We start from the raw sequence: 20,183 nt of genomic DNA, 5'->3' as shown, positions 1-20,183 counted from the left end.
AGAAGTCCTCATCCAGGATAGCCTGAAGGTAAACTTGTATGTTGATTCGGTGAAGAAAGCAAATGCAATGCTGGCATTCATTTCAAGAGGAATAGAATACAAGAGCAGGGAGGTGATGTTGAGGCTTTATAAGGCAATTGCGAGACCTCACTTGGGAGTACTGTGAGCAGTTTTGGGCTCCTCATTTCAGAAAGGATGTACTGATGTTGGAGAGGGTTCAGAGGATGAGGTTCACAAGGATGATTCCGAAAATGAAAGGGTTATCATATGAGGAGTGTTTGACAACTCTTGCCCTGTATGCATTGGAATTTAGGAGAATGGTGGGATCTCACTGAAACATTTCAAATACTGAAAGGAATGGACAGAGTAGGTGTAGAAAGGTTGTTTCTCATGGTGAGAGAGTCTAGCACAAGAGGGCACAACTTCAGAATTGAAGGGTGTCCACTTAGAACAGAAATGCATGCAGAGAAATTTCTTCCACCATTGGGTGGTAATTTGTGGAATTTGTTGCCACAGGTGGTTGTGGAGGCCAAATTATTAGGTGTATTTAAGGCAGAGATTGATAAGTTCTTGATTAGCCAGGGCAGTGAGGCTGAATAGAAAAATGGATCAGCTCATGATTAAATGGCTGAGCAGACTTGATGGGCTGAATATGGGGTCCCCCTCTCGTCCCACAGCCGGCTAGATACTCATCTGACTGCTGGTGGTTTTTTTCCACCAGCGCACTCAATTCCTTGGCAGAGTATTCCTTCACTATGACTTTGCACCGGCGCTTCCCCACATGGTGGTGGTGGTGGGGGCGGGGGAGTGGGAATGCGCACACTCTGATTCAGCCTCTGCAAAGTCATCAATGTCCTGAGCATACATCTCTCCTCCCTGTACATAATGATCATTCTGATCTTAACAGGATCAATCGGTCAGCCAGGTCGGCACGATGCCTGAAGCTGCCAAGCTTTGATCAGCCGGCAGGCAACTTCAGAGTACTTAGTTTCTAAGCAGCTGATGTGTGCCCTGGGCAGCTTCCAGTGCCTCCCGCAGGGACCTGTGCTGGATTGTTAGGGATTCTATTGGCTCATCTTTTTTGGGCACCCTGACTGCTTAACTCAGACGAGATACTCCACTGGTGCCTCAGTAGGGATGTCAGTAAACCATAGGGCCCCCTCACCACTCCCCTGGTCCCAGGAAATCCAAATTCCTCCAGAAGGGAGACCACGTGAGCCCTCTCCATGGGGATCCAACCTGTCCACACAACTGACTGGCATGGAGTAGCTTGCCTGCCACGCTACCAAACACTGAGCCCCTGACAGTCACCTGTCCACCTGGCGATTTTATATTCCGACCCCAGGGCCCCTCTCCTATTTGTGGGTCGCCTCCTGCTGTCCCCGTTGTTTAAGCAGTTACACATCACATAAGCACCTAACAGGAAGCCTATTTTTGTTACTACGATCTCCCACTCCCACATGTTTAAGACTCCATGTGTCCTGCCAAAACTCCTTGAAGTCTGCTCGCAGCTCCAATGGTCATGTTGGAACTGTATCAAGTTTGTTGGGTTCATAGAGAGAGGAGTCTGGACAAAAGAGTACAATCACACGTAACTTTAATTAACACTCAGGAGACAAACAGGGAAGAACGTCAAACAGGACTCTATTACTATATTACTTAAACAACAATATAGACATTTACATCAGACCTAGATTGGACTCCGATACCAGTGGCCACCTATACTCTACACACTCACATACTTGAGTACACGCTCAACACAGGCACTTTCACACACACACCCGGTTCCCTGTACCAATGGGGATGCGGCTCTCTGTAAGTACTGATCTATTGCTCATCTTCAGTGTAGTGTACACCTTACCTACAACACTTGCAGGGACATCCACAGTAGTGACGTGGCAGAGATAAAAAATGTTTTGTGCATTGCTATATACTGTGCTAATCTGCTTCGAGCCAATAATGACCCAAGGTGATTTAAAGTAGCCAATGGCAAGGTGTGCACAAGTGGGTGTCTGGAGTCCAACCTTGATGGAGAGGTGATGTGACTTCCAAATACGTTTGTTTCAGACAGGGAGGACACATGACCACCCAGAATACACACATTCCAGGCACCCAGTCACATCAGGGGTCAGAGTAAATGTGGATAGGGTTTTTCCACTGAGGGTAGGTGAGATACAAACCAGAGGGCATAGGTTAAGAGTGAAAGGGGAAAAGTTTAGGGGGAACTTATTCACACAGAGAGTGGTAGGAGTGTGGAATGGGCTGCCAGCTGAAGTGGTGAATGCGGGCTCAATTATAAAATTTAAGAAGAATTTGGACAGGTATATCGATGGGAGAGGTATAGAGGGCTATGGACTGGGTGCAGGTCAGTGGGACTAGGCAAACAAAAAATGGTTCGGCATAGACAAGAAGGGCCAAAGGGGCCTGCTTCTGTTCTGTTTTGTTCTATTCCCTATGGTAATAGCCTATTTCTGCTCCTATGTCTTTTATCTTAAACCAGGGCAGGTATACACTGTGAATGGAAGGGCCTCCGGGGAATGGAGTTGAATACAGGTACTCTCTGAGTGAGAACACGAATAGAGAGGTAGGTGAAAAGGGCACATGGCACACTGGCCTTCAGTCAGGGCATTAAGATGGGACATCATGTAACAACTGGAGGCTGGTAAGACTACACGGAATATTGGGTGCAGTGCTGGTCACCACACAATAGGAAAGATGTAATTAACTGGAAAGAGTGCAAAAAAGATTTACAAGTTCTTGAATTAAAAGGAGAGACTGGGCAACTGGGACTTTCATCACTGGAGAGCAGGAGGTGGAGTACAACCTTAAAGAGCTTTATAAAATCAGGTGGAGAATAGATAAAGAGAATGAAGGCCCTTTTCCAAAGACATTTCCACGGATAGGAAAGGTTTTGAAGATTATGAGTCGATTGCAGGCATATGGGACTAACTCAGATGGAAACCTTAGTCAGCATGGATGAGTTGGGTTGAAGGGCCTGAGTCCGTCTAGTAGAATTCCAATTCCCGGAACTCCTTCCCCAATACTGGGAGAATGCCTTAACGAGAAAGACTCTGCTCTCCATCCTGAAACATTGGTTCTGTTTCTCTCTCTGCAGGTGCTGAGCACTTCCAGCATTTTTATGCAACAATTCCTGTTCATTCTTGAGAAGTTTGGTAAAAAATTGCATTGTCTGTTATTGATCCCAACAAGACCAACAGCCAGACCAGAGGGCACAGTCTCTTGAGTTAGCTTCCTGTTATTGCATACTGATACTACAACCAAGCCCGTGTTAGGTGGCTTACATATTGCACCATCTGTGAAATTAAACCCAAGTGTGCATTCGCCTGTTTTGTCACGGACCAGAGCAAGGCACTTTTACCAAACTGCTCTCACTAGAAGTGCAGATCTGACCTTGCGGGGTGTATCAGAACTTGCTCCATGTTGCAGTAGCAGCTTAACAATATCAGTATGTCCCATCTGCGTTGCTATCCACAACGGTGTGACTAGATCCTGAGCAAAATAAGGAGGAGATGTTAAAGAACAGGAGGCTGAGGGCAGTTTCCCCCAGTGGTGCCCTTGCCCAGGATTCTCCCAAATCCCCATCTCGACCACCACAGGCACAGTTTTCTTGCCAACATAGGGCAGTCTAAAACCAGAGGAGTGAAACACGAAAGTCTGCAGACGTGGAGATTGTAGTAAAAACACAGAAATGCGGGAGGAACTCAGCAGGTCTCACAGCGTTCATAGGAGGTAAAGGCCTGAGCCCTTCTTCAAGGTATGATTAAAAGCAGACAGGCGCCTGAATGTAATCACTGGGGAGAAGGGAAGGGCATAGGGAGGAGTATAGAACAACAGTCAAAAGGTGTTAATTGGACATGAATAGCGGACAGAAGAAAGATGAGAATTAACTGGGGGATGGGGTGTTTTTGGCTCTGTGAATGCAGAACTTGGGGAAAGGAGACAGGAAAAAGGGAAGAAAGAGACATGGCTCGAGGAAAGAAAACATTTAAATGGAAGATGAATACATCATTCTCTGTCTGGGCACCCTCCAATTGGATGGCATTAACGTTGACTTCTCCAGTTTCCTTCTATCCCCCTGACTCCTTTCCTCTAGCTCTGTATCCACAGAGCCACCCCCTCCCCCAATCAATTCTCACTTTCCTGTCCTCCTATCCCTATCCAATTAACACCGTTTGTCTGTGGGTCTGTGCTCCTCTTCTCCGCAGCCTTTTAATTCAGGCGCCGATCTGCCTTTTGCTCATATCTTGAAAGAGGGATCAGGCCTGAACTGTTGGTTATATATCTTTTACTTGCTATGAACGCTGCGAGATCTGCTGAGTTTCTGCAGCATCTTTTTATTACAATCAGTGGCACTGCTTTCAGCTGAGAGGTGAACATTTCTCACACAAGGGATGACAGGTGTGTGGAACATTGCACTAGGAGAAGTTATAGAGGCAGGTACGATTATAACACCTTTTTATTTAACGTTAACAATGTCGCATGGTAGAAGGCTGTTCCAGCCCATGAAACTGGTGCCGCTAAATTACACCTAATTAACCAACTAACGCAGTAAGTCCCTTTTAAAGGGTGGGAAGAAATTAGAGCATTGAAAACTCATGGAGACAGGGGAGAGCATGGAAACTCCTTACAGACAGGACTGAATTCGAACCCGGATCACTGGCACTGTAATAGCGTTGTGCTAACCAAGCCGTAACAGACATTGAGATAAATATATAGATACGAAGCATTGCGAGGAATATGGGCAATGAGACTACATCAGGAAGGCATGGATGAGTAGGGCTGAAGGGACGGTGTCCTGCTGTATAACTCTGTGACTTAAGTCCAAGGGAAGACGTCAGAGGTTAAGTTTTTATTTACTGTATAGAGAGCGGTGGGTGCCTGGAATGCAATGCTGGAGGAGGCTGGTACAATAGAGACATTCAAATGACTCTCAGACAGGCACTTGAATGCAGGAAAAATAGAGCTTTATGAGTTCCAACTAATTTGGGGTTAGTTGACATTCCTTGTCACATTGCAAGCACACAATACAGTGTAACATGGTGACTTGTGATGGACCTCAACTTGGGTTCGAGTCCGGTGCTGCCTGCAAGGAGTTCTCCCTGTGATCTGTGTGGGTTTCCTCCCAGGGAAGGAAAAATTTGATTGATGTGGAGTATGTTTACATAGGTTGGCACAACATCGTGGGCTATGCTGCAAGGTTCTATGTTTTCTCCCTAATTCTGGGGCAGAAAGCACTTGGGAACACCAGCACTGGCAGACTCCCTATGGAAAAATGGAAATAAACAAGAATAATGCCTGACACGTGAACCTGTTGACTCCATTGTCATGTTTGGTGAAGTGACAACACCACACTCAGACTGCCTGCAGATCGGCTGATTTAATTCTCCTCGCCCTCCAGTGGTGAGCAATGTCCGTACCTGCCTCGGTTGGTCGACCTTGGCTCCCGCTGACAGGAGCTGCTGAACCACTCGAAGATGTCCACCTTGTGCAGCTAGAAAGAGTGAGGTCGCCCCATCCTGAAGCAAAGAACACAGCCTGTTGTCCAACACAGTATTCAGAAATTCCATGACCCATCCATAAGATTACCTCAGTATATAAGACCAAAAGACAAAGGAGCAGAACTGGACTATTCAGCCCATCGAGTCGGTCTTGCCATTCAATCATGAGTTGACCCATTTTCCTACCCAGCCTCACTGCCCTGCCTTTTCCCCATGATTTTGATGTCCTGGCTAAACAAGAACCTATCAATCTCTGCCTTAAATACACTAATATGACCTGGCCTCCACAGCCGTCTGTGGCAACAAATTCCAGGTTCACCACCTTCTGGCTGAAGAAATTCCTCTGCATATCTGTTCTAAGTGGACATTCTTCAATTCTGAAGTTGTGCCCTCTTATCCTAGACCAGGGGTGGGCAACCTACCCAGATCCAGCTCGTGATCCAAATTTATCTGGCCTGCAACCCAACACTGAGTAATTAGCTACATGTTTTTTTTAAACCCTGCCAACATTTGGTAGCTTGTGTGAAAGCAGTTGGGTTGGCTACTGTAGTTCAGTGCATTGTGGGACAATTGAGTGCTGCCGTGTCAGGCGGGTAGTGGGATCTGATTTCAAACGAGCAACTATTGAGTTTGGATCATGCGGGTTCGGCTCAAAGGTAACGGACGCTGACATCGTCGGGTTGGCGGTGACAGCAGGTGAACAAGTGAAGCTGATGTCCGGATTCCACAGGCTGATGGCCAGTGTTTACTGGCGGGCACAGTCAGGGCTTTCCTGGGCCAGCGGGCCACAAACGGTTGGTGCCGCAGGAATTCATTCCAGTGTGAGGAGGTTAACACAACTCCAGGTCAGGAAGGAGTTTCCATGGAAAGAAGGGAGGCAAGTGGAGAGAGTGGCCATGGGTTGGTCCAATGTGACCTAATGTTTTATTTTCATGGTGACTAATTTATCTCATTTTTACCTTTTTTAAAAAAAATGGTGTTATTTTAATGACTAACTCGTGATTTTTTGGTGCATTTCCAGATTTGAAGATGCTCTTCTGACCTGAAATGTATCGTCGTAGTTTTTTTGGAAGGAATAAGGTTATCTTGTTGCTTGAACTTTTTCTGTGGATTGTGTTTTGATAAATTAGAAACATAGAAACATAGAAGATAGGAGCAGGAGTAGGTCATTCGACCCTTCGAGCCTGCTCCGCCATTCAACGAGATCATGGCTGATCTTACAGTTCAGTACCCCGTCCCCGCCTTCTCTCCGTAACCTTTAATACCCTTATACTGAGGAAATAGATCTAATTCCCTCTTCAATAGATTTAATGAACCTGCCTCTACTGCCCTCTGTGGCAATGAATTCCACAGATTCACCACCCTCTGGGTCAAGAAATTCCTCCTCATCTCGGTCCTAAATGGTTTGCCTATTACCCTCAAACCATGGCCCCGGGTTCTGGATTTTCCCATCCTTGGAAACATCCCATCTGCATCCATTCTGTCCAGTCCTGCCAGATTTTTATAGGTTTCTATGAGATCCCCTCTCAATCTTCTAAACTCCAGCGAGTACAATCCCAATTTGCGCAATCTTTCCTCCTAAGTCATTCCTGCCATTCCAGGTATCAGCCTGGTGAATCGCCTCTGCACTCCCTCCATTGCAAGAACATCCTTCCTTAGATAAGGTGACCAAAACTGCACACAATACTCCAGGTGGGGTCTCACCAAGGCCCTGTACAGCTGCAGTAAGGTATCCTTGTTCCTATACTCAAACCCTCTTGATATGAAGGCCAACATACTATTTGCCTTTTTACCTGCGCTGTACCTGCATGCTCGCCTTCAGAGACTGGTGTACAAGTACCCCTAGGTCTCTCTGCACTTCCCCATCTCTTAATCTATTGCCATTCAAATAGTAATCTGCCCTCCGGTTTGTATTACCAAAGTGGATAACCTCACATTTATCCACATTGTAGTGCATTTGCCATGGATCTGCCCAGTCCTTCAATTTATGCAAATCACACTGGAGCTTCCTGACCCCCTCTTCCGTGCACACAACCCCTCCTAGCTTAGTGTCATCTGCAAATTTGGAGATATTACCTCCAATCCCCTCATTATCGTCAGTTATGTTCTAAATTGTACATTACGTACTTCAAGCAGAGATAATTGAAAACTTAAATTACATAACGTCTGTGCTTCAGTATTTATCTCATTTATGGAGCATCAGTGCAGGCTGCCCAATGAACCACTGTCACACCATCCAGCCCACGCATGGTAAAAGGTTGCCCACCACTGTCCAAGACTCTCCCACCGTGGGAAACAACCTTTCTCCATCTACTCTGTCCAAGCCTTTCAACATTCAGAATGTTTCCATGAGACCCCCCCCATTCTCCTAAATCCCGACGATGACTCTTCTGAATTCTTGTTAACGTCAACGTACCCTTTTTTAAACGAGGAACCCAAAACTGCTCACAATACTCCAAGTGAAGCCTCAGCTGGTGCTATGAGGAAGAATGACATGTATCTGTCTGATGCTAAATAAAAGTAGAATCTCACCAGGTGTCATTGAGAACTAAGTTTCCGATGACACAAGAACTAAAGAAAATAGGAGCATGAGAAGGCCACCCAGTCCTTCATTCCTGCCTCGTCAATCAATAGGAACATGACTGATCAACACTGGCCTCAACTTCTCTTCTGGTCCACTACCCTCAATTTCACAATCTTTCAAATATTCACATTTTCAAGAATGATCCCAGAGATGAGAGAGTTAATGTATGAGAAGCTTTTGATGGTTCTAGGCCCATATTCACTGGAGTTTAGAAGGATGAGGGGGATCTAACTGAAACCTCCTGAGTATTAAAAGGACTTGATATAATGGACATGGAGAAGATACTGCCAGTATTTGGAGAGTCTAAGACCAGAGTGCAGAGCCCCAGAATAAAATCCCTTAGAACAGAGATGAGGAGAAATTTCTTCAGCCAGAGAGGGGTGAATTCATTGCCAAAGACGACTGTGGATGCCAAGTCATTTGCCAACACCAACACCCTGCATGGCTGTAAGCAATCCTACCTGTCCTAATCACGGACCCCTCACAATAAGGCTGCCTGTCCTAATCACGGACCCCTCACAATAAGGCTGCCTGTCCTAATCACGGACCCCTCACAATAAGGCTGCCTGTCCTAATCACGGACCCCCTCACAATAAGGCTGCCTGTCCTAATCACGGACCCCTCACAATAAGGCTGCCTGTCCTAATCACGGACCCCTCACAATAAGGCTGCCTGTCCTAATCACGGACCCCTCACAATCAGGTTGCCTGTCCTAATCACGGACCCCTCACAATCAGGCTGCCTGTCCTAATCACGGACCCCTCACAATCAGGTTGCCTGTCCTAATCACGGACCCCTCACAATCAGGTTGCCTGCTTTGGCCTTTGTAACTACTTGTGGCAGCTGCCTTTGACATTTTGCAGTTCATTTCTAGAACACCCACATTTCTCTGGGTCACTCACGCAGTCTCTTTCTGGCCTTTTGATTCTTCCATCTTCCCCAAACTAAACTCCATTCCCCAGCTTTTCATTCTATCACTCACTCTGTCGACGTCCTGATGCAAAATATGTATATTTTTAATTTTAACGATACTGCACTTCCAGCCCATGAAACCCATGCCACCCAATTCCACCTAATTAACCTCCCAACCCTGTACGTTATGGAAGGTGAGAGGAAACCAGAGCACTGGGAAGAAACCCACGCAGGTCATGGGGAGAATGTACATCCTCCTTACAGACAGCGCTGGATTCAAAACTGTGATTGCAATGTGCTGCTCTGCTAATCTTCACAACATGCTCCTGGAACCTTGTTTTCTTTTCACTGCATGGAACACAAATATTTTTTAGGTAGAAGTATGGAAGAATCCAAAACTTGACTCTTTTACAGGGAAAGGGGAAGAGTCCTGGGGCAGGGGTTGGGAAGGCATAGACAAAAAGAGGTTAAGAATGGCTAGTTCAGAGAGTGTTGATTTTTTTCAAGTGGAATAATCTGTTCTATCTCTTTTATCAACAATAAATAGTTCTTCAACTAGGAAAGGTTAATAGTCTATTACATAAAACATTATTAATTCAGGGAATGACTTGTTCCTTTTCTCATTTTAACCAATCAATAATATGGATCTAACCTCATTTAAATGCAATTTAATGCACTTACCAATCCAGGGGTTCCTTCAGGCTGTAAAGTGGCAAATGCAGATTATTGATTACTGTTAAGGACTCCTGAGACTGCAGTGCAGAGAGCTGCACTCAGTCTCTGGAATATAGGGAACAGATGCTTAATGAACCAGAAGGAGTCTGGTTTCTTGGAGGGTTGCAGCTTTAAATAGAACCATGATCATACTGGGCAGGAAGGAAAGCTTGAGGGGCCGAATGGCCAACACAGTGACAAGAAGTAAAAGCACAAAAGTGTTGGAAGGACGCAGCAGCAAGTCTTGCAGTGTCAATAGGAAGAATCACTGACATTTCAGGCCTGTCCTTCCACAAGGTATTGGCATGAATCAAAGAAGAAGTTACTGAGGGCGAGGACAAGTTCTGCCTGTTGGAGGAAGGAGGAGTGGGACTGGTATTGCCGAACAGAGATAGGGATATTTAGGACAGGCCCCTCAGCCCTTCCGGTTCATGCCTACCAACCACTCCTTTATACTAATCCCATTTTTATTCTCTGCACATTCTCATCCAATACTCTATCGAGCACCCTCCCCCTGTATATATCACCCTTCATTTCTTCTTTAGTTTCAATGAAGGGTCCTGACCCAAAAGGTTGACTATTTCTTTCTGCCTGACCTGCTTCTCTGTTTGACCAAGATTCAAGATGTTGTTGGGACTTCAGGAACTGAGTTACAAGGAAAGATTAAATAGGTTAGGGCTTTATTCCCTGAAATGTAGAAGGATGAGGGGAGATTTGATGAAGGTATATTAAATTATGAAGGGGATTGACAGAGTGTAAATGCAAATAGGATTTTTTGACTTGGATTGGGTGAGATGCAAACTAGAGGACATGGGTTAAGGATGAAAGGTGAGATGTTTAGGGGAAACATGGAGGGGGGAATTTTCTTCACAGAGACCGGTGGGGGTGTGGAACGAGCTGCCAGCTGAAGTGATGAATGCAGGCTCAATTTAACATTTAAGAAAAATTTGGACAGGTATGTGGATGGGAAAAGTATGGAGGGATATGGAATGTGTCCAGGTCAGTAGGCAAAATAATAGTTCAGCACAGACTATAAGGGCTGAAGGGCCTGTTTTCTATGCTGTAATGTTATATGGTTCTATTTGTGCATCTGCATTTCTTGTGTTCCTTTGACTAAGAACTGAGCACATTCCCCAGGTACACACTGGCCAAGTTTATGTGCACAGGATTCAGGTGCTGACTTTAACCAGCAGGTAGAGGGATCTTCCATGTCACCCACTGCCCTCACCTGCAGTTGAATGTTAACATTGCATCTTCTGTTCAGCAAGGTCTCCACGACTCTCATGTGTCCACATTGACTGGCAATGGAGAGAGGAGTGGCACCATTCTGTGTAGGAAACAGAAATTACTTGGAGTCAGTCTTACCTCACGAAACAGGCCCTTCTTTCCAACTCATCCATGTTGATCCAGAGCAGACCCATTTGCCTACATTTACCCCACATCCTTCTCAGCCCATCCTGTCCATGTATCTGCCCAAATTTTGAACATTGTAATTGTACCCACTTACACAGCTTCCTGCCGCAACTCATTCCAGACCAGACCACCTTCTGAGTGAAAAGGTTGCCCCTCAGGATCTTCTCAAATTTCTCCCCACTCACCTTACACCCACACTCCCTAGTTCTAGAATCATCTACCCTGTGGCATATGGGGCAGACTGTGAGGATCCACTTTGCCTCTATTATTCACTGATTTCCCCTCACCTCAAGACAGACATGCTTGGCTATGGCCACATTCACTGCCTTCACTATTCAATGGGGGGGGGGGGGGGGGGTGGGGGAGGAGGGGTGGGAGATCCGACAATGTTATTACTCTCCCAACTAACACCCCAACTTCACTGACAGTCCTGTGCTTCCTGTTCTATGGCCCCACTCCTAGCTTTAAATCCCCTCCTCCAGCTTCATGTCTCTTTGTTGTCCCCCCTAGCCGCTCCCCCCCCCATTATTTCCTCCACCTACCCTCAGCTTCACCCCCACCCAGTTGTACTTTTCTGGGAGTATCCCCCCACCACAGAGTTAGTGAACACTGCTCTCGGTAAATTACAGGAATATGGTAACCAGTGCTGAATTCTGGTGACCCTATCAGGGGTCACAGATCACAAGCTGACTTACTTTGGTAGACAGCTCCGTGGAGGCCCCGTACTCCAACAGGAACTTCAGAATTGCCTCATTACCTTGTTGAGCAGCGAAGTATAAGGCAGTGGAACCTGACTGAGGAGACAACAGGGAGTCAGTTTAGTGTCACACGCAAGTACAAATACACCAAAATTCTTACTGGCCTCAGCCGCACTGGTACACAAGGTACGCCAACCCCATTTAGCCATTCCCAACATGTTTAAGGGGAGGGCCTTGGACTGAAATCATTTTTTTGGGTGTTTTTTATGGAGTCAGTTCAAGTACGTAAGAAACCAACTACACTTGACTATTTCATAGGGAAGGGGGCCCATAACCTTTGAGCAGAGTCCTATAGGGAACATCGCTGCAAAAAAGGTTGAGAATGGCTGAATTACCACAATAAACCAAGACAGCCTTCTGCATTCCTGGACACTTGTGTTTCCAAACTAGGCTGAGGTGTACTTTCCACACCTGTAGAAGTTCTCGACGATAGGCTGATTCTCTTTAAACTCTAGAAAGTAGAGGGGTATTAGTTGACTCGATTCACCCAATTAATCCTTTTCCATCATTCTTAACTCGTACTGGTTGTCATTCTTCCTGTTGTAAACGTCAACTTATTCCTACGCTCACAGGTTTCCTCACACCCAGCAACGTCCTGGGATTGCCTGCTGTAACACTAGCTGTCAGACAGTCCACCAGCAGCCAGAGGAACTCTGGAGGAAAATCCTGTTTCCGCTAATTTAGCTAAGGATTATATCATGTTTAGAGATTACAGTCAATCTCCCTGGGTCTTCCTGCACTTTAATACAACCAAAGTAACTTGGTGTGCCAATCTCCTGCGCAGTTGAGACTGAGAAGAATACACCAACACTTGGCCTCAGCACCCTGGGGAAAAGTGGAAGCTAGAGGTTTGCCATGATCTCTCCAGCCCCAGGAACAGTTTCCTGGTGTGAAGTTCTCACCAATGACATCAACACTAAAGAAGAATTTGTATTGCATGCCCACACCCATCTGAAATCAAGGTTCAGACAACAATTTAGCAGCACCATTTCCTGAAAAGGCAGACGCAGACTCCTCTGTCCACAGGGGAATTCGTGGCACCTTGCAGCCTCCCACTTACATCACACTGTGCTCATGCTGGCTTCCTCACAGGTGATGCCTCACTTGGTGTACTTTAAGCTCCTTATTTAAGAACAATGAGCTGGGATGGGAGAGGGTTCAGAGAAGATTCACAAGAATGATTCCTGGAATGAAGGGATTATCATATGAGGAACATTTGACGGCTCTTGGACTGCACTCCTTGGAGTTCAGAATAATGAAGGGGGGACCTCATTGAAGCATTTCAAATGTTGAAAGGCCTGGACAGAGTAGAAGTGTCAAAGGTGTTTCCCCACAATAGGGGAGCTCCAGAACAAGAGGGCACAACTTCAGGATTGAAGGGTGCCCGTTTAAAAGAGATATGTAGGAATTAATTTTGCAGAGGGTAGTGAACATCTGGAATTTGCTCCCATGGGCAGCTGTGGAGGGGCCAGATCATTGGGTGCATTTAAGACAAGATCAATAGGTATCTGAATAGTCAGAGAATCAAACTTTATGGGAGAAGGTAGAAGAGTGGGGCTGTGTGGGAATGGATCAGTTTATGATGGAATGGCATGAGAATGTAATGGCATGGAATGGAATGAGAGGGGACTTGATAGAGGTGTTTAAGATTTTAAAAGGGACAGACAGAGTAAACGTGGATAGGCTTTTTCAATTAAGAGTGGGGGAGATTCAAACTAGAGGGCATGGTTTAAGATTGAAGGGGGAAAATTATAAGGGGAGCATGAGGGGAAATTTCTTTACGCAAAGGGCGGTGGGGATGTGGAATGAGTTTCCGACAGACGTGGTCGAGGCGGGATCATTGGTTACATTTAAGGAAAGACTAGATAGTTACATGGATAGGAGAGGACTGGAGGGATATGGACCGGGTGCTGGTCAGTGGGACTAGGAGGGTGGGGATTTCCTACGGCACGGACTAGTAGGGCCGAACTGGCCTGTTCTGTGCTGTAAGTGGTTATATGGCAGAGTGAACACGATGGGCTGAATAGCCCACTTCTGCTTCAATATCTAATGGTCTTCCATCTGTATGCCTTTGGGGTAAACCTCTCCATTGACGTGCCCTGGTCCCACCTACATCGATGCAATGGCCAAGAAATTGCACCAGTGCCTCTACTTCCTCAGAAGCCTAAGGAAATTTGACACGTCATCTTCATTCCTCAACAACCTGTACAGGAGCACCACTGAAAGCATCCTGTCAGGTTGCAACACCATGTAGGATTGAAACTGCTAGACCCAAGATTGCAAGAAACTGTAGAGGGTTGTGAATGTGGCTCAGACCATCACACACACACACACCTCCTTTCCCTCCATCACACATACCTCCTCTTCTGCATCGACTTCATCACACCACCCCCCCAGACTTCTTTGACTCCGGCTGACTTAGAAAAGCAATCAATACATTAAAAGACCCCTCTCACCCCAGTTGCACTTTCTTCACCTCCTCCCTGTAGAAAGGAGATTCAGGTGTGAGATTTTGCACCTCCAAATTCAAGGAGTTTCTTTCCTGCTTTTATCAGACTCTTGACTGAACCTCACTCCAGTAAAATTATGTTGCCTTCATACTGCACTCTTATCTCTCTGCACTCAGTACCATATTTTTTTCTGCCATACTACGTATGGACTGCCCACAAAACAAAATTTCTCACTATACCTTGGTATGCGTGGAAAAAAAAGGACAAGTTAACACTGGGATGGACCACAGGGCTTGAGAATGTCACAGGCAATAGTTAGGACGATGGATAGAAGAGGTCTTTACTCTACAACATCTACATAACAGGCGTCAACAAAGAGCAACCATCCATTGATTATTCATGTTATATTACTCCCTGCAGAGACCACCCTCCTGTAGGGTTTCTCACTCTCTTGTTGGAGTTACTCTACAACATAGAACATTATATTCAACTGACCTATGCACAATAATCCTACCAAACAAAAAAAAAACTAAACTCTCCGCGTAACCCTCTATTTTTCTTTTATTCATGTGCCAAAGAGTCTCTAAAATATTCCTATTGTTCCAGCCTCCACCACCACTCCTGGCAATGCGTTCTAGGCACCCTCAGTGTCAACTTACCCCTGTTGTCTCCCCTAAACTTTTCTCCCTTCACTTTGTACAGATGTCCTCTGGTATTTGCTATTGTCATTCCAGGCAAAAGACATTGGCTGTCAACCTTATCTATGCCTCTCATAATTGTGTAGACCTCTAGCAAGTCTCCCCTCATCCTTCTTTGCTCCGAAGAGAAAAATCCCAGCTCTTATCCTGATACATCTCCTCTCTCCCCCCCCCCCCTCTCCATAGCTTCCATATCCTTCCTGTAATGAGCAAAATATTTCAGGTGTGGTCTCACCAGAGATTTATAGAGATGCAACATTATCTCATAACTCCTGAAGTCAATTCCCTGACTAATGAAGCCCAGCATCTCACAGACCTTCTTAACTATCCTATCAACCTGTACGGCAACCTTAAGAGATGTATGGATTTGGACCCCAAGGTCCCTCTGTTCCTCCACATTATTAAGTATTCGGCCATTAACCATGTACTCTGCCTTCAAGATTTGACCTTCCAAAATACATCACTTTCATATTTGTCTGATTTGAACTCCTTTTGCCACTTTTCTGCCCAAATCTGCATCTTGCCTATATCCTGATGTAACTGATGACACTATCCACAAGTCGTTCAACCCTCGGACCATCTGGAAACTCACTGATCCATCTCTCTCCTTCCATATTTCTCTCCCATCCACTGCTGTCTTTACTCATCATGGAATCTGCTACGAAAGCAGCTACATCCTCCAGTAACTGGAAGAGTGTTTCTTGCCGTGTGCAGCAACTCATCAATTGTGATGTTTCGCAATGCATCAGTGGAGTAATGCATGCTGAAGCTAACACAGCAGTGTTTCAGTGGGAAACAGAGCCTGTGAACATTGCTACTGACTTTCACGCACCCTGTAGGGCAGCCAATACTGTTGGCTGAATAGAAAATCTATTCAGTCATAGAGCATGGAATCAGGCCCTATGGCCCAATGTGTCCACACTCACCAAGGTGCCAACCTGAGCAAAATCTATTTGCCTGCATTTGTAGTCATCTCGATATAGTTTACAAAGTTTTTGAATAAATTATGTAATAATCATAATTTCTGTCAAAGCTTCATGTCTCTTTGTATAAATCAAAGTGCTTGTAGAGGAAGATTTTAAGAGATCTGTTGACAGTGAATGCTGCTACACTCTCCATATCATGTTAATAAACAGAGCTAATCTCAAAATCTCCACCTTGTAGTCGTTTAGTGACAAACTAAACTCCAGTCATCGTAGTTGATTAAGACCAACTGCCTTACTCAACTCTGATGTGCGTTTTTAAAGCACCAGTGCTCCTGATGGCCTTCGCAATGCTCGGCCGGAAATGACGTAATCTCTGATGACTGGTAGCAAGCCCGGTACTTCAAGGCTTCCTGCTCTTGCCGATTAAAACCTCCATGAGCTGGTTCATTGTTTAACACAGTTCAACTCGCTACAGTCTACAAGTTAATTTCTACGACACCCTCTAAACCTTTGCTATCCAAGTACCTGCCCAAACATCCATTAAACATTGCAAATGTATCCTCTTCACATTCTTGTGTGAAGGCGCCCTCAGGTCCCTCTGGGCAGCACGGTTAGCGCAGCAGTTAGTGAGATGTTATTACAGCGCCAGCGACCAGGTTCAAACCTGTCACTGTCGGTAAGGAGTTTGTTTGTACATTCTCCCCGTGTCTATGTGGGTTTCCTCTGGGTGCTCCAGTTTCTTCTCACCCTTCAAATTGAATCAGATTTCTAGGTTACCATAAATATTCGAGTAAAATGCAAAATTTTTCCCCCCTTTTTCCCTCAAAAATATAGGGGGGGGGTTACATTATACTGGGGAGTAAAATTTAACAAATTTTTTTTCTGCAGCGCGACTTGGTTGGGCGGGCGGAGAGACGGCAGCGCGACTTAGGCGGGTGGGGGGGGTCATGAGAGACGATATTGCGAATTGGGCGGCCAGGCAGGCGGAGAGATGCCAGCGCGACTCGGGCAGGCGGGTGGAGAGATAGCAGCGCGACTCGGGCGGGCTGGTGGGCAGAGAAACAGCAGCGCGACTCGGGTGGGCGGAGAGATGGCAGTGCGACTCGAGCGGGCAAGGGGGAAGAGAGACATCAGCGTGACTTGGGTGGGCGAGGGGAGGGGGGGTTGTATTATACACGGGGGTAAAATTTTTCCCCTCAAAAATAGGGGGGGGGGAGTCGCATTTTACACAAATATTTACGGTAATCGGTGTATTTGGGCACCACAGGCTTAAATGGCCAGAATTGGTTTCTATCGAGCTGCAAATTTAAAAAAATTAAAAATTTAAATCTTTCCCCTCTCACCTTAAACGTGTACCTTCTAGCTTAACACTAATCCCCTACCCTGGGACAATGATCACTATTCCCTCATGATTTTGTAAACCTACATATGGTTCCCACCCGCCCCAAGCTTCCTATGTTCCAGGGGGAAAAAGCCCCAGCCTATCCAGTCTGTTTCAGCTTAACAATATTCGTCCTACAGCGAGGCAACCAGAAACAGTGACAGTGGAAGGTTACAACAGGAGCCAGAAAAACTGGGAAAGTGAGTTGAGCAACAACAGATGGAATTTAACTCAGACAAGTGCAAAGTGCTGCAGTTTGGTTGGTTAAACTAGGGCTGGACTAACTCAGGTTCTATCAAACATAGGTGTAATTACATGGTTCCCTGAAAGTGGCATCACAAGTAGACAGGGTGGTAAAGAAGGTATTTGGCACTTACCTTCATCAGCCAGGGCACTGAGTACAGGATCTGGGACTTCACGTTACAACAGTACAAATTGTTGGTGAGACCATTCTTGAAGTACTGTGCGCTGTCTGGTCACCCAGCTGTAGGAAAGATGTCATTAAGATGGGAAGGATACAGAGAAGATTCGCAAGGATGTCGTTGGGACTGGATAGGCTGGGACTTTTTCTCCTTGAACGTAGAACACTGGGGTTGTGGGGGGGGGGGGGTAGTGGGAGGAAGAAATCTTGTCTAAATATACTAAATCGATAGGGCCATGGATAAGGTAAACAGTCACAGTCTTGTAATCAAGCTAGGGGAATCTGAAGTAAAGGGCAGGGATTTTAGGTGAGAAGGGAAAGATTTAAAAGGACTTTAGGAGCATCATTTTCATAAATGGTGGAGGGTGGTGGGTCTGTGGAACGAGCTGCCAGAGGAAGAGGTGGGGAAAAATGTAATGTTTAAAACACATATAGATAGATACAGATATGAGTGATTTGGGATGAATGGGACTAACTTGGTCAACAGGGACAAGTTAGCCTGGAGGATCCAATCCTTGCTAATGAACTCTATGACTCCAAGATTGTTTCTCTGTACGTCCAGTTAATAAAAACTCTTGGACAGTGTTGAAGACCTTGATCATTCCACTTTGCAGTCCCAGACCAGAAAACAAACCAGTCAATGTGTGGCAGATGGCATGTCCAGAAATTCGAACCTCAGCCTTTGCCCCATGAACCAAGGACATTGCTCAGATGGGCTCCATACTCCCAGGAGTACGCTACCTCTCTTTGGATGTTAATTCCTGCTCCTTGCAGGATCAGCTCCCGAACACAATCCATGTGATTGCAGTATGCAGCCACCATCAGAGCTGTTGTCCCCAGCTGTCAAAGAGAAATATTTCAAATGAGCAGGATCAGATGGCAGATTGGGACAATGACTGACACAAGCCCATGCAGTGAAAGGGGTGACGGTGTGTGCTGCACTGCCACAGTTTACGGGAAACACTTTACATATGTTACTTGACCCATACACTGTCTCTGCAGTCTGCATCCATTCGACCACTGTTTAAAAGCAGCCTCAAGAGGGCGGCGTCTCCCTTCCGCGCAGTCCAGAAAACAGCATTTGCAAGCGGCATCTCCCTCTGTGGAAAAACACAAGTTCGGCCTGAGTACTGAAGTAGATAGGCATTGAAATATACAAGTGAAGAATACAGTCTTCAATACCTTGGAACTGAGGATGCTGCAAATTCATTTCCAGTTCTGTCTCATCAGCTTATTTACCTGCAGATATCTGGCCCATGAACCTGCACCACCAATACTACTAACATCCTGTATGTCTGGAACCAGAGCACTGGAGGAAACCCACACTTACACAGGGAAAACGTGGACAGCGTTACGGACAGTGGCGGATTTGAACCCAGGTGGCCGGTGGTGCTATATGTTACATTCATGCTACCCCTAGTTTCCAGTTCTCTGTGTCATCATCTTATCTGCCAGCTGATCCTGTAATCTGGTGGTATATTAGTAGATGGTGCCATGTTAGACCATGGCCTGGACTGTCCTCTGAAACACCTGTCACACAGTTGGAGCTATATGAAGAAAGTTGTCATCAGTTACAACAGGACATACACAAGATGCAGAGTTGGGTGGAAAAGTTGCAGATGGATTTCAATGCGGGTAAGCATGCATTGATGCTCTTTGGAAGGTTGAACTTGAAGGTGGAGTATGTGGTTAACAGCAAGGTTCTTAACAGTGTGAAGGAACAGAGGGATCTTGGGGTTTAGGTATATTGATCCCTCAAGGTTGCTGTGCAAGTTGATAGGGTGGTTAAGAAGACATATGTGACGATTGTCTTTATTAGTCAGGGAATTAAATTCGAGTCAGCTCTATAAAACTCTTTTGAGTATTGTGTTCAGTTCTGGTCACCTCATTACAGGAAGGATGTGGAAGCTATGGAGAGGGTGCAGAGGAGACTTACCAGGATGATGCCAGGATTAGAGAATGTTTTATGAGGCAAGATTAAGAGAGCTGGGGCTTTTCTCTTTGTAATGAAGAAGAGTGAGACGTGACTTGTTAGAGGTCAAGGAGATTATGAGGCATAGATGTGGGGGACAGAAGACAGCCAGTACTTTTTGCCCCAGGCCAAGAGCAGCAAACACCAGAGGACCTCTGCACAAAGTGAGGGGAGATGTCAGGGGCAAGTTATTTTACACAGAGAGTAGTGAATGCTGACAATGCATTTTCAGGGATGATGGTGGAGGCTGTTACAATAGGGACTTTTAAAGACATAGGAACGTAGGAAGTAGGAAGAGGAGTAGGCCAAAAATGGCCCATCGAGCCTGCTCCGCCATTCAATATGATCATGGCTGATCTCATTTAGGACCTAACTCCACCTACCTGCCTTCTCCCCATATCCCCTAATTCCTCTAGCATATAAAAATTGATCTAA

General features: G+C 45.8%; 1 protein-coding gene across 6 annotated transcripts in view; it reads right to left on the bottom strand.

The window, feature by feature from the left end:
• Window positions 1-20,183, bottom strand: part of ankrd29 (ankyrin repeat domain 29) — a 45,714-nt gene that overhangs the window by 11,437 nt on the left and 14,094 nt on the right. For all 6 annotated transcript variants that reach the window (XR_011352599.1, XR_011352600.1, XM_069922604.1 and 3 more), the window contains 6 exons: window positions 18,766-18,876; window positions 18,518-18,616; window positions 11,838-11,936; window positions 10,958-11,056; window positions 5,439-5,537; window positions 3,412-3,510 (listed from right to left, as the gene is read on the bottom strand). Coding sequence is in view for 4 of the 6 variants with exons in the window: in XM_069922604.1 (XP_069778705.1) it covers window positions 3,412-3,510; window positions 5,439-5,537; window positions 10,958-11,056; window positions 11,838-11,936; window positions 18,518-18,616; window positions 18,766-18,876 (606 nt within the window). In the remaining 2 variants the exon portion in view is untranslated. The remainder of the gene's footprint in view (window positions 1-3,411; window positions 3,511-5,438; window positions 5,538-10,957; window positions 11,057-11,837; window positions 11,937-18,517; window positions 18,617-18,765; window positions 18,877-20,183) is intronic.

Source organism: Narcine bancroftii, chromosome 2 (assembly GCF_036971445.1).
Source record: "Narcine bancroftii isolate sNarBan1 chromosome 2, sNarBan1.hap1, whole genome shotgun sequence".
Classification (NCBI taxonomy): domain Eukaryota; kingdom Metazoa; phylum Chordata; class Chondrichthyes; order Torpediniformes; family Narcinidae; genus Narcine; species Narcine bancroftii.
Note: the sequence above shows the minus strand (reverse complement) of the source record. Positions and strands in the feature narration are given on the sequence as shown.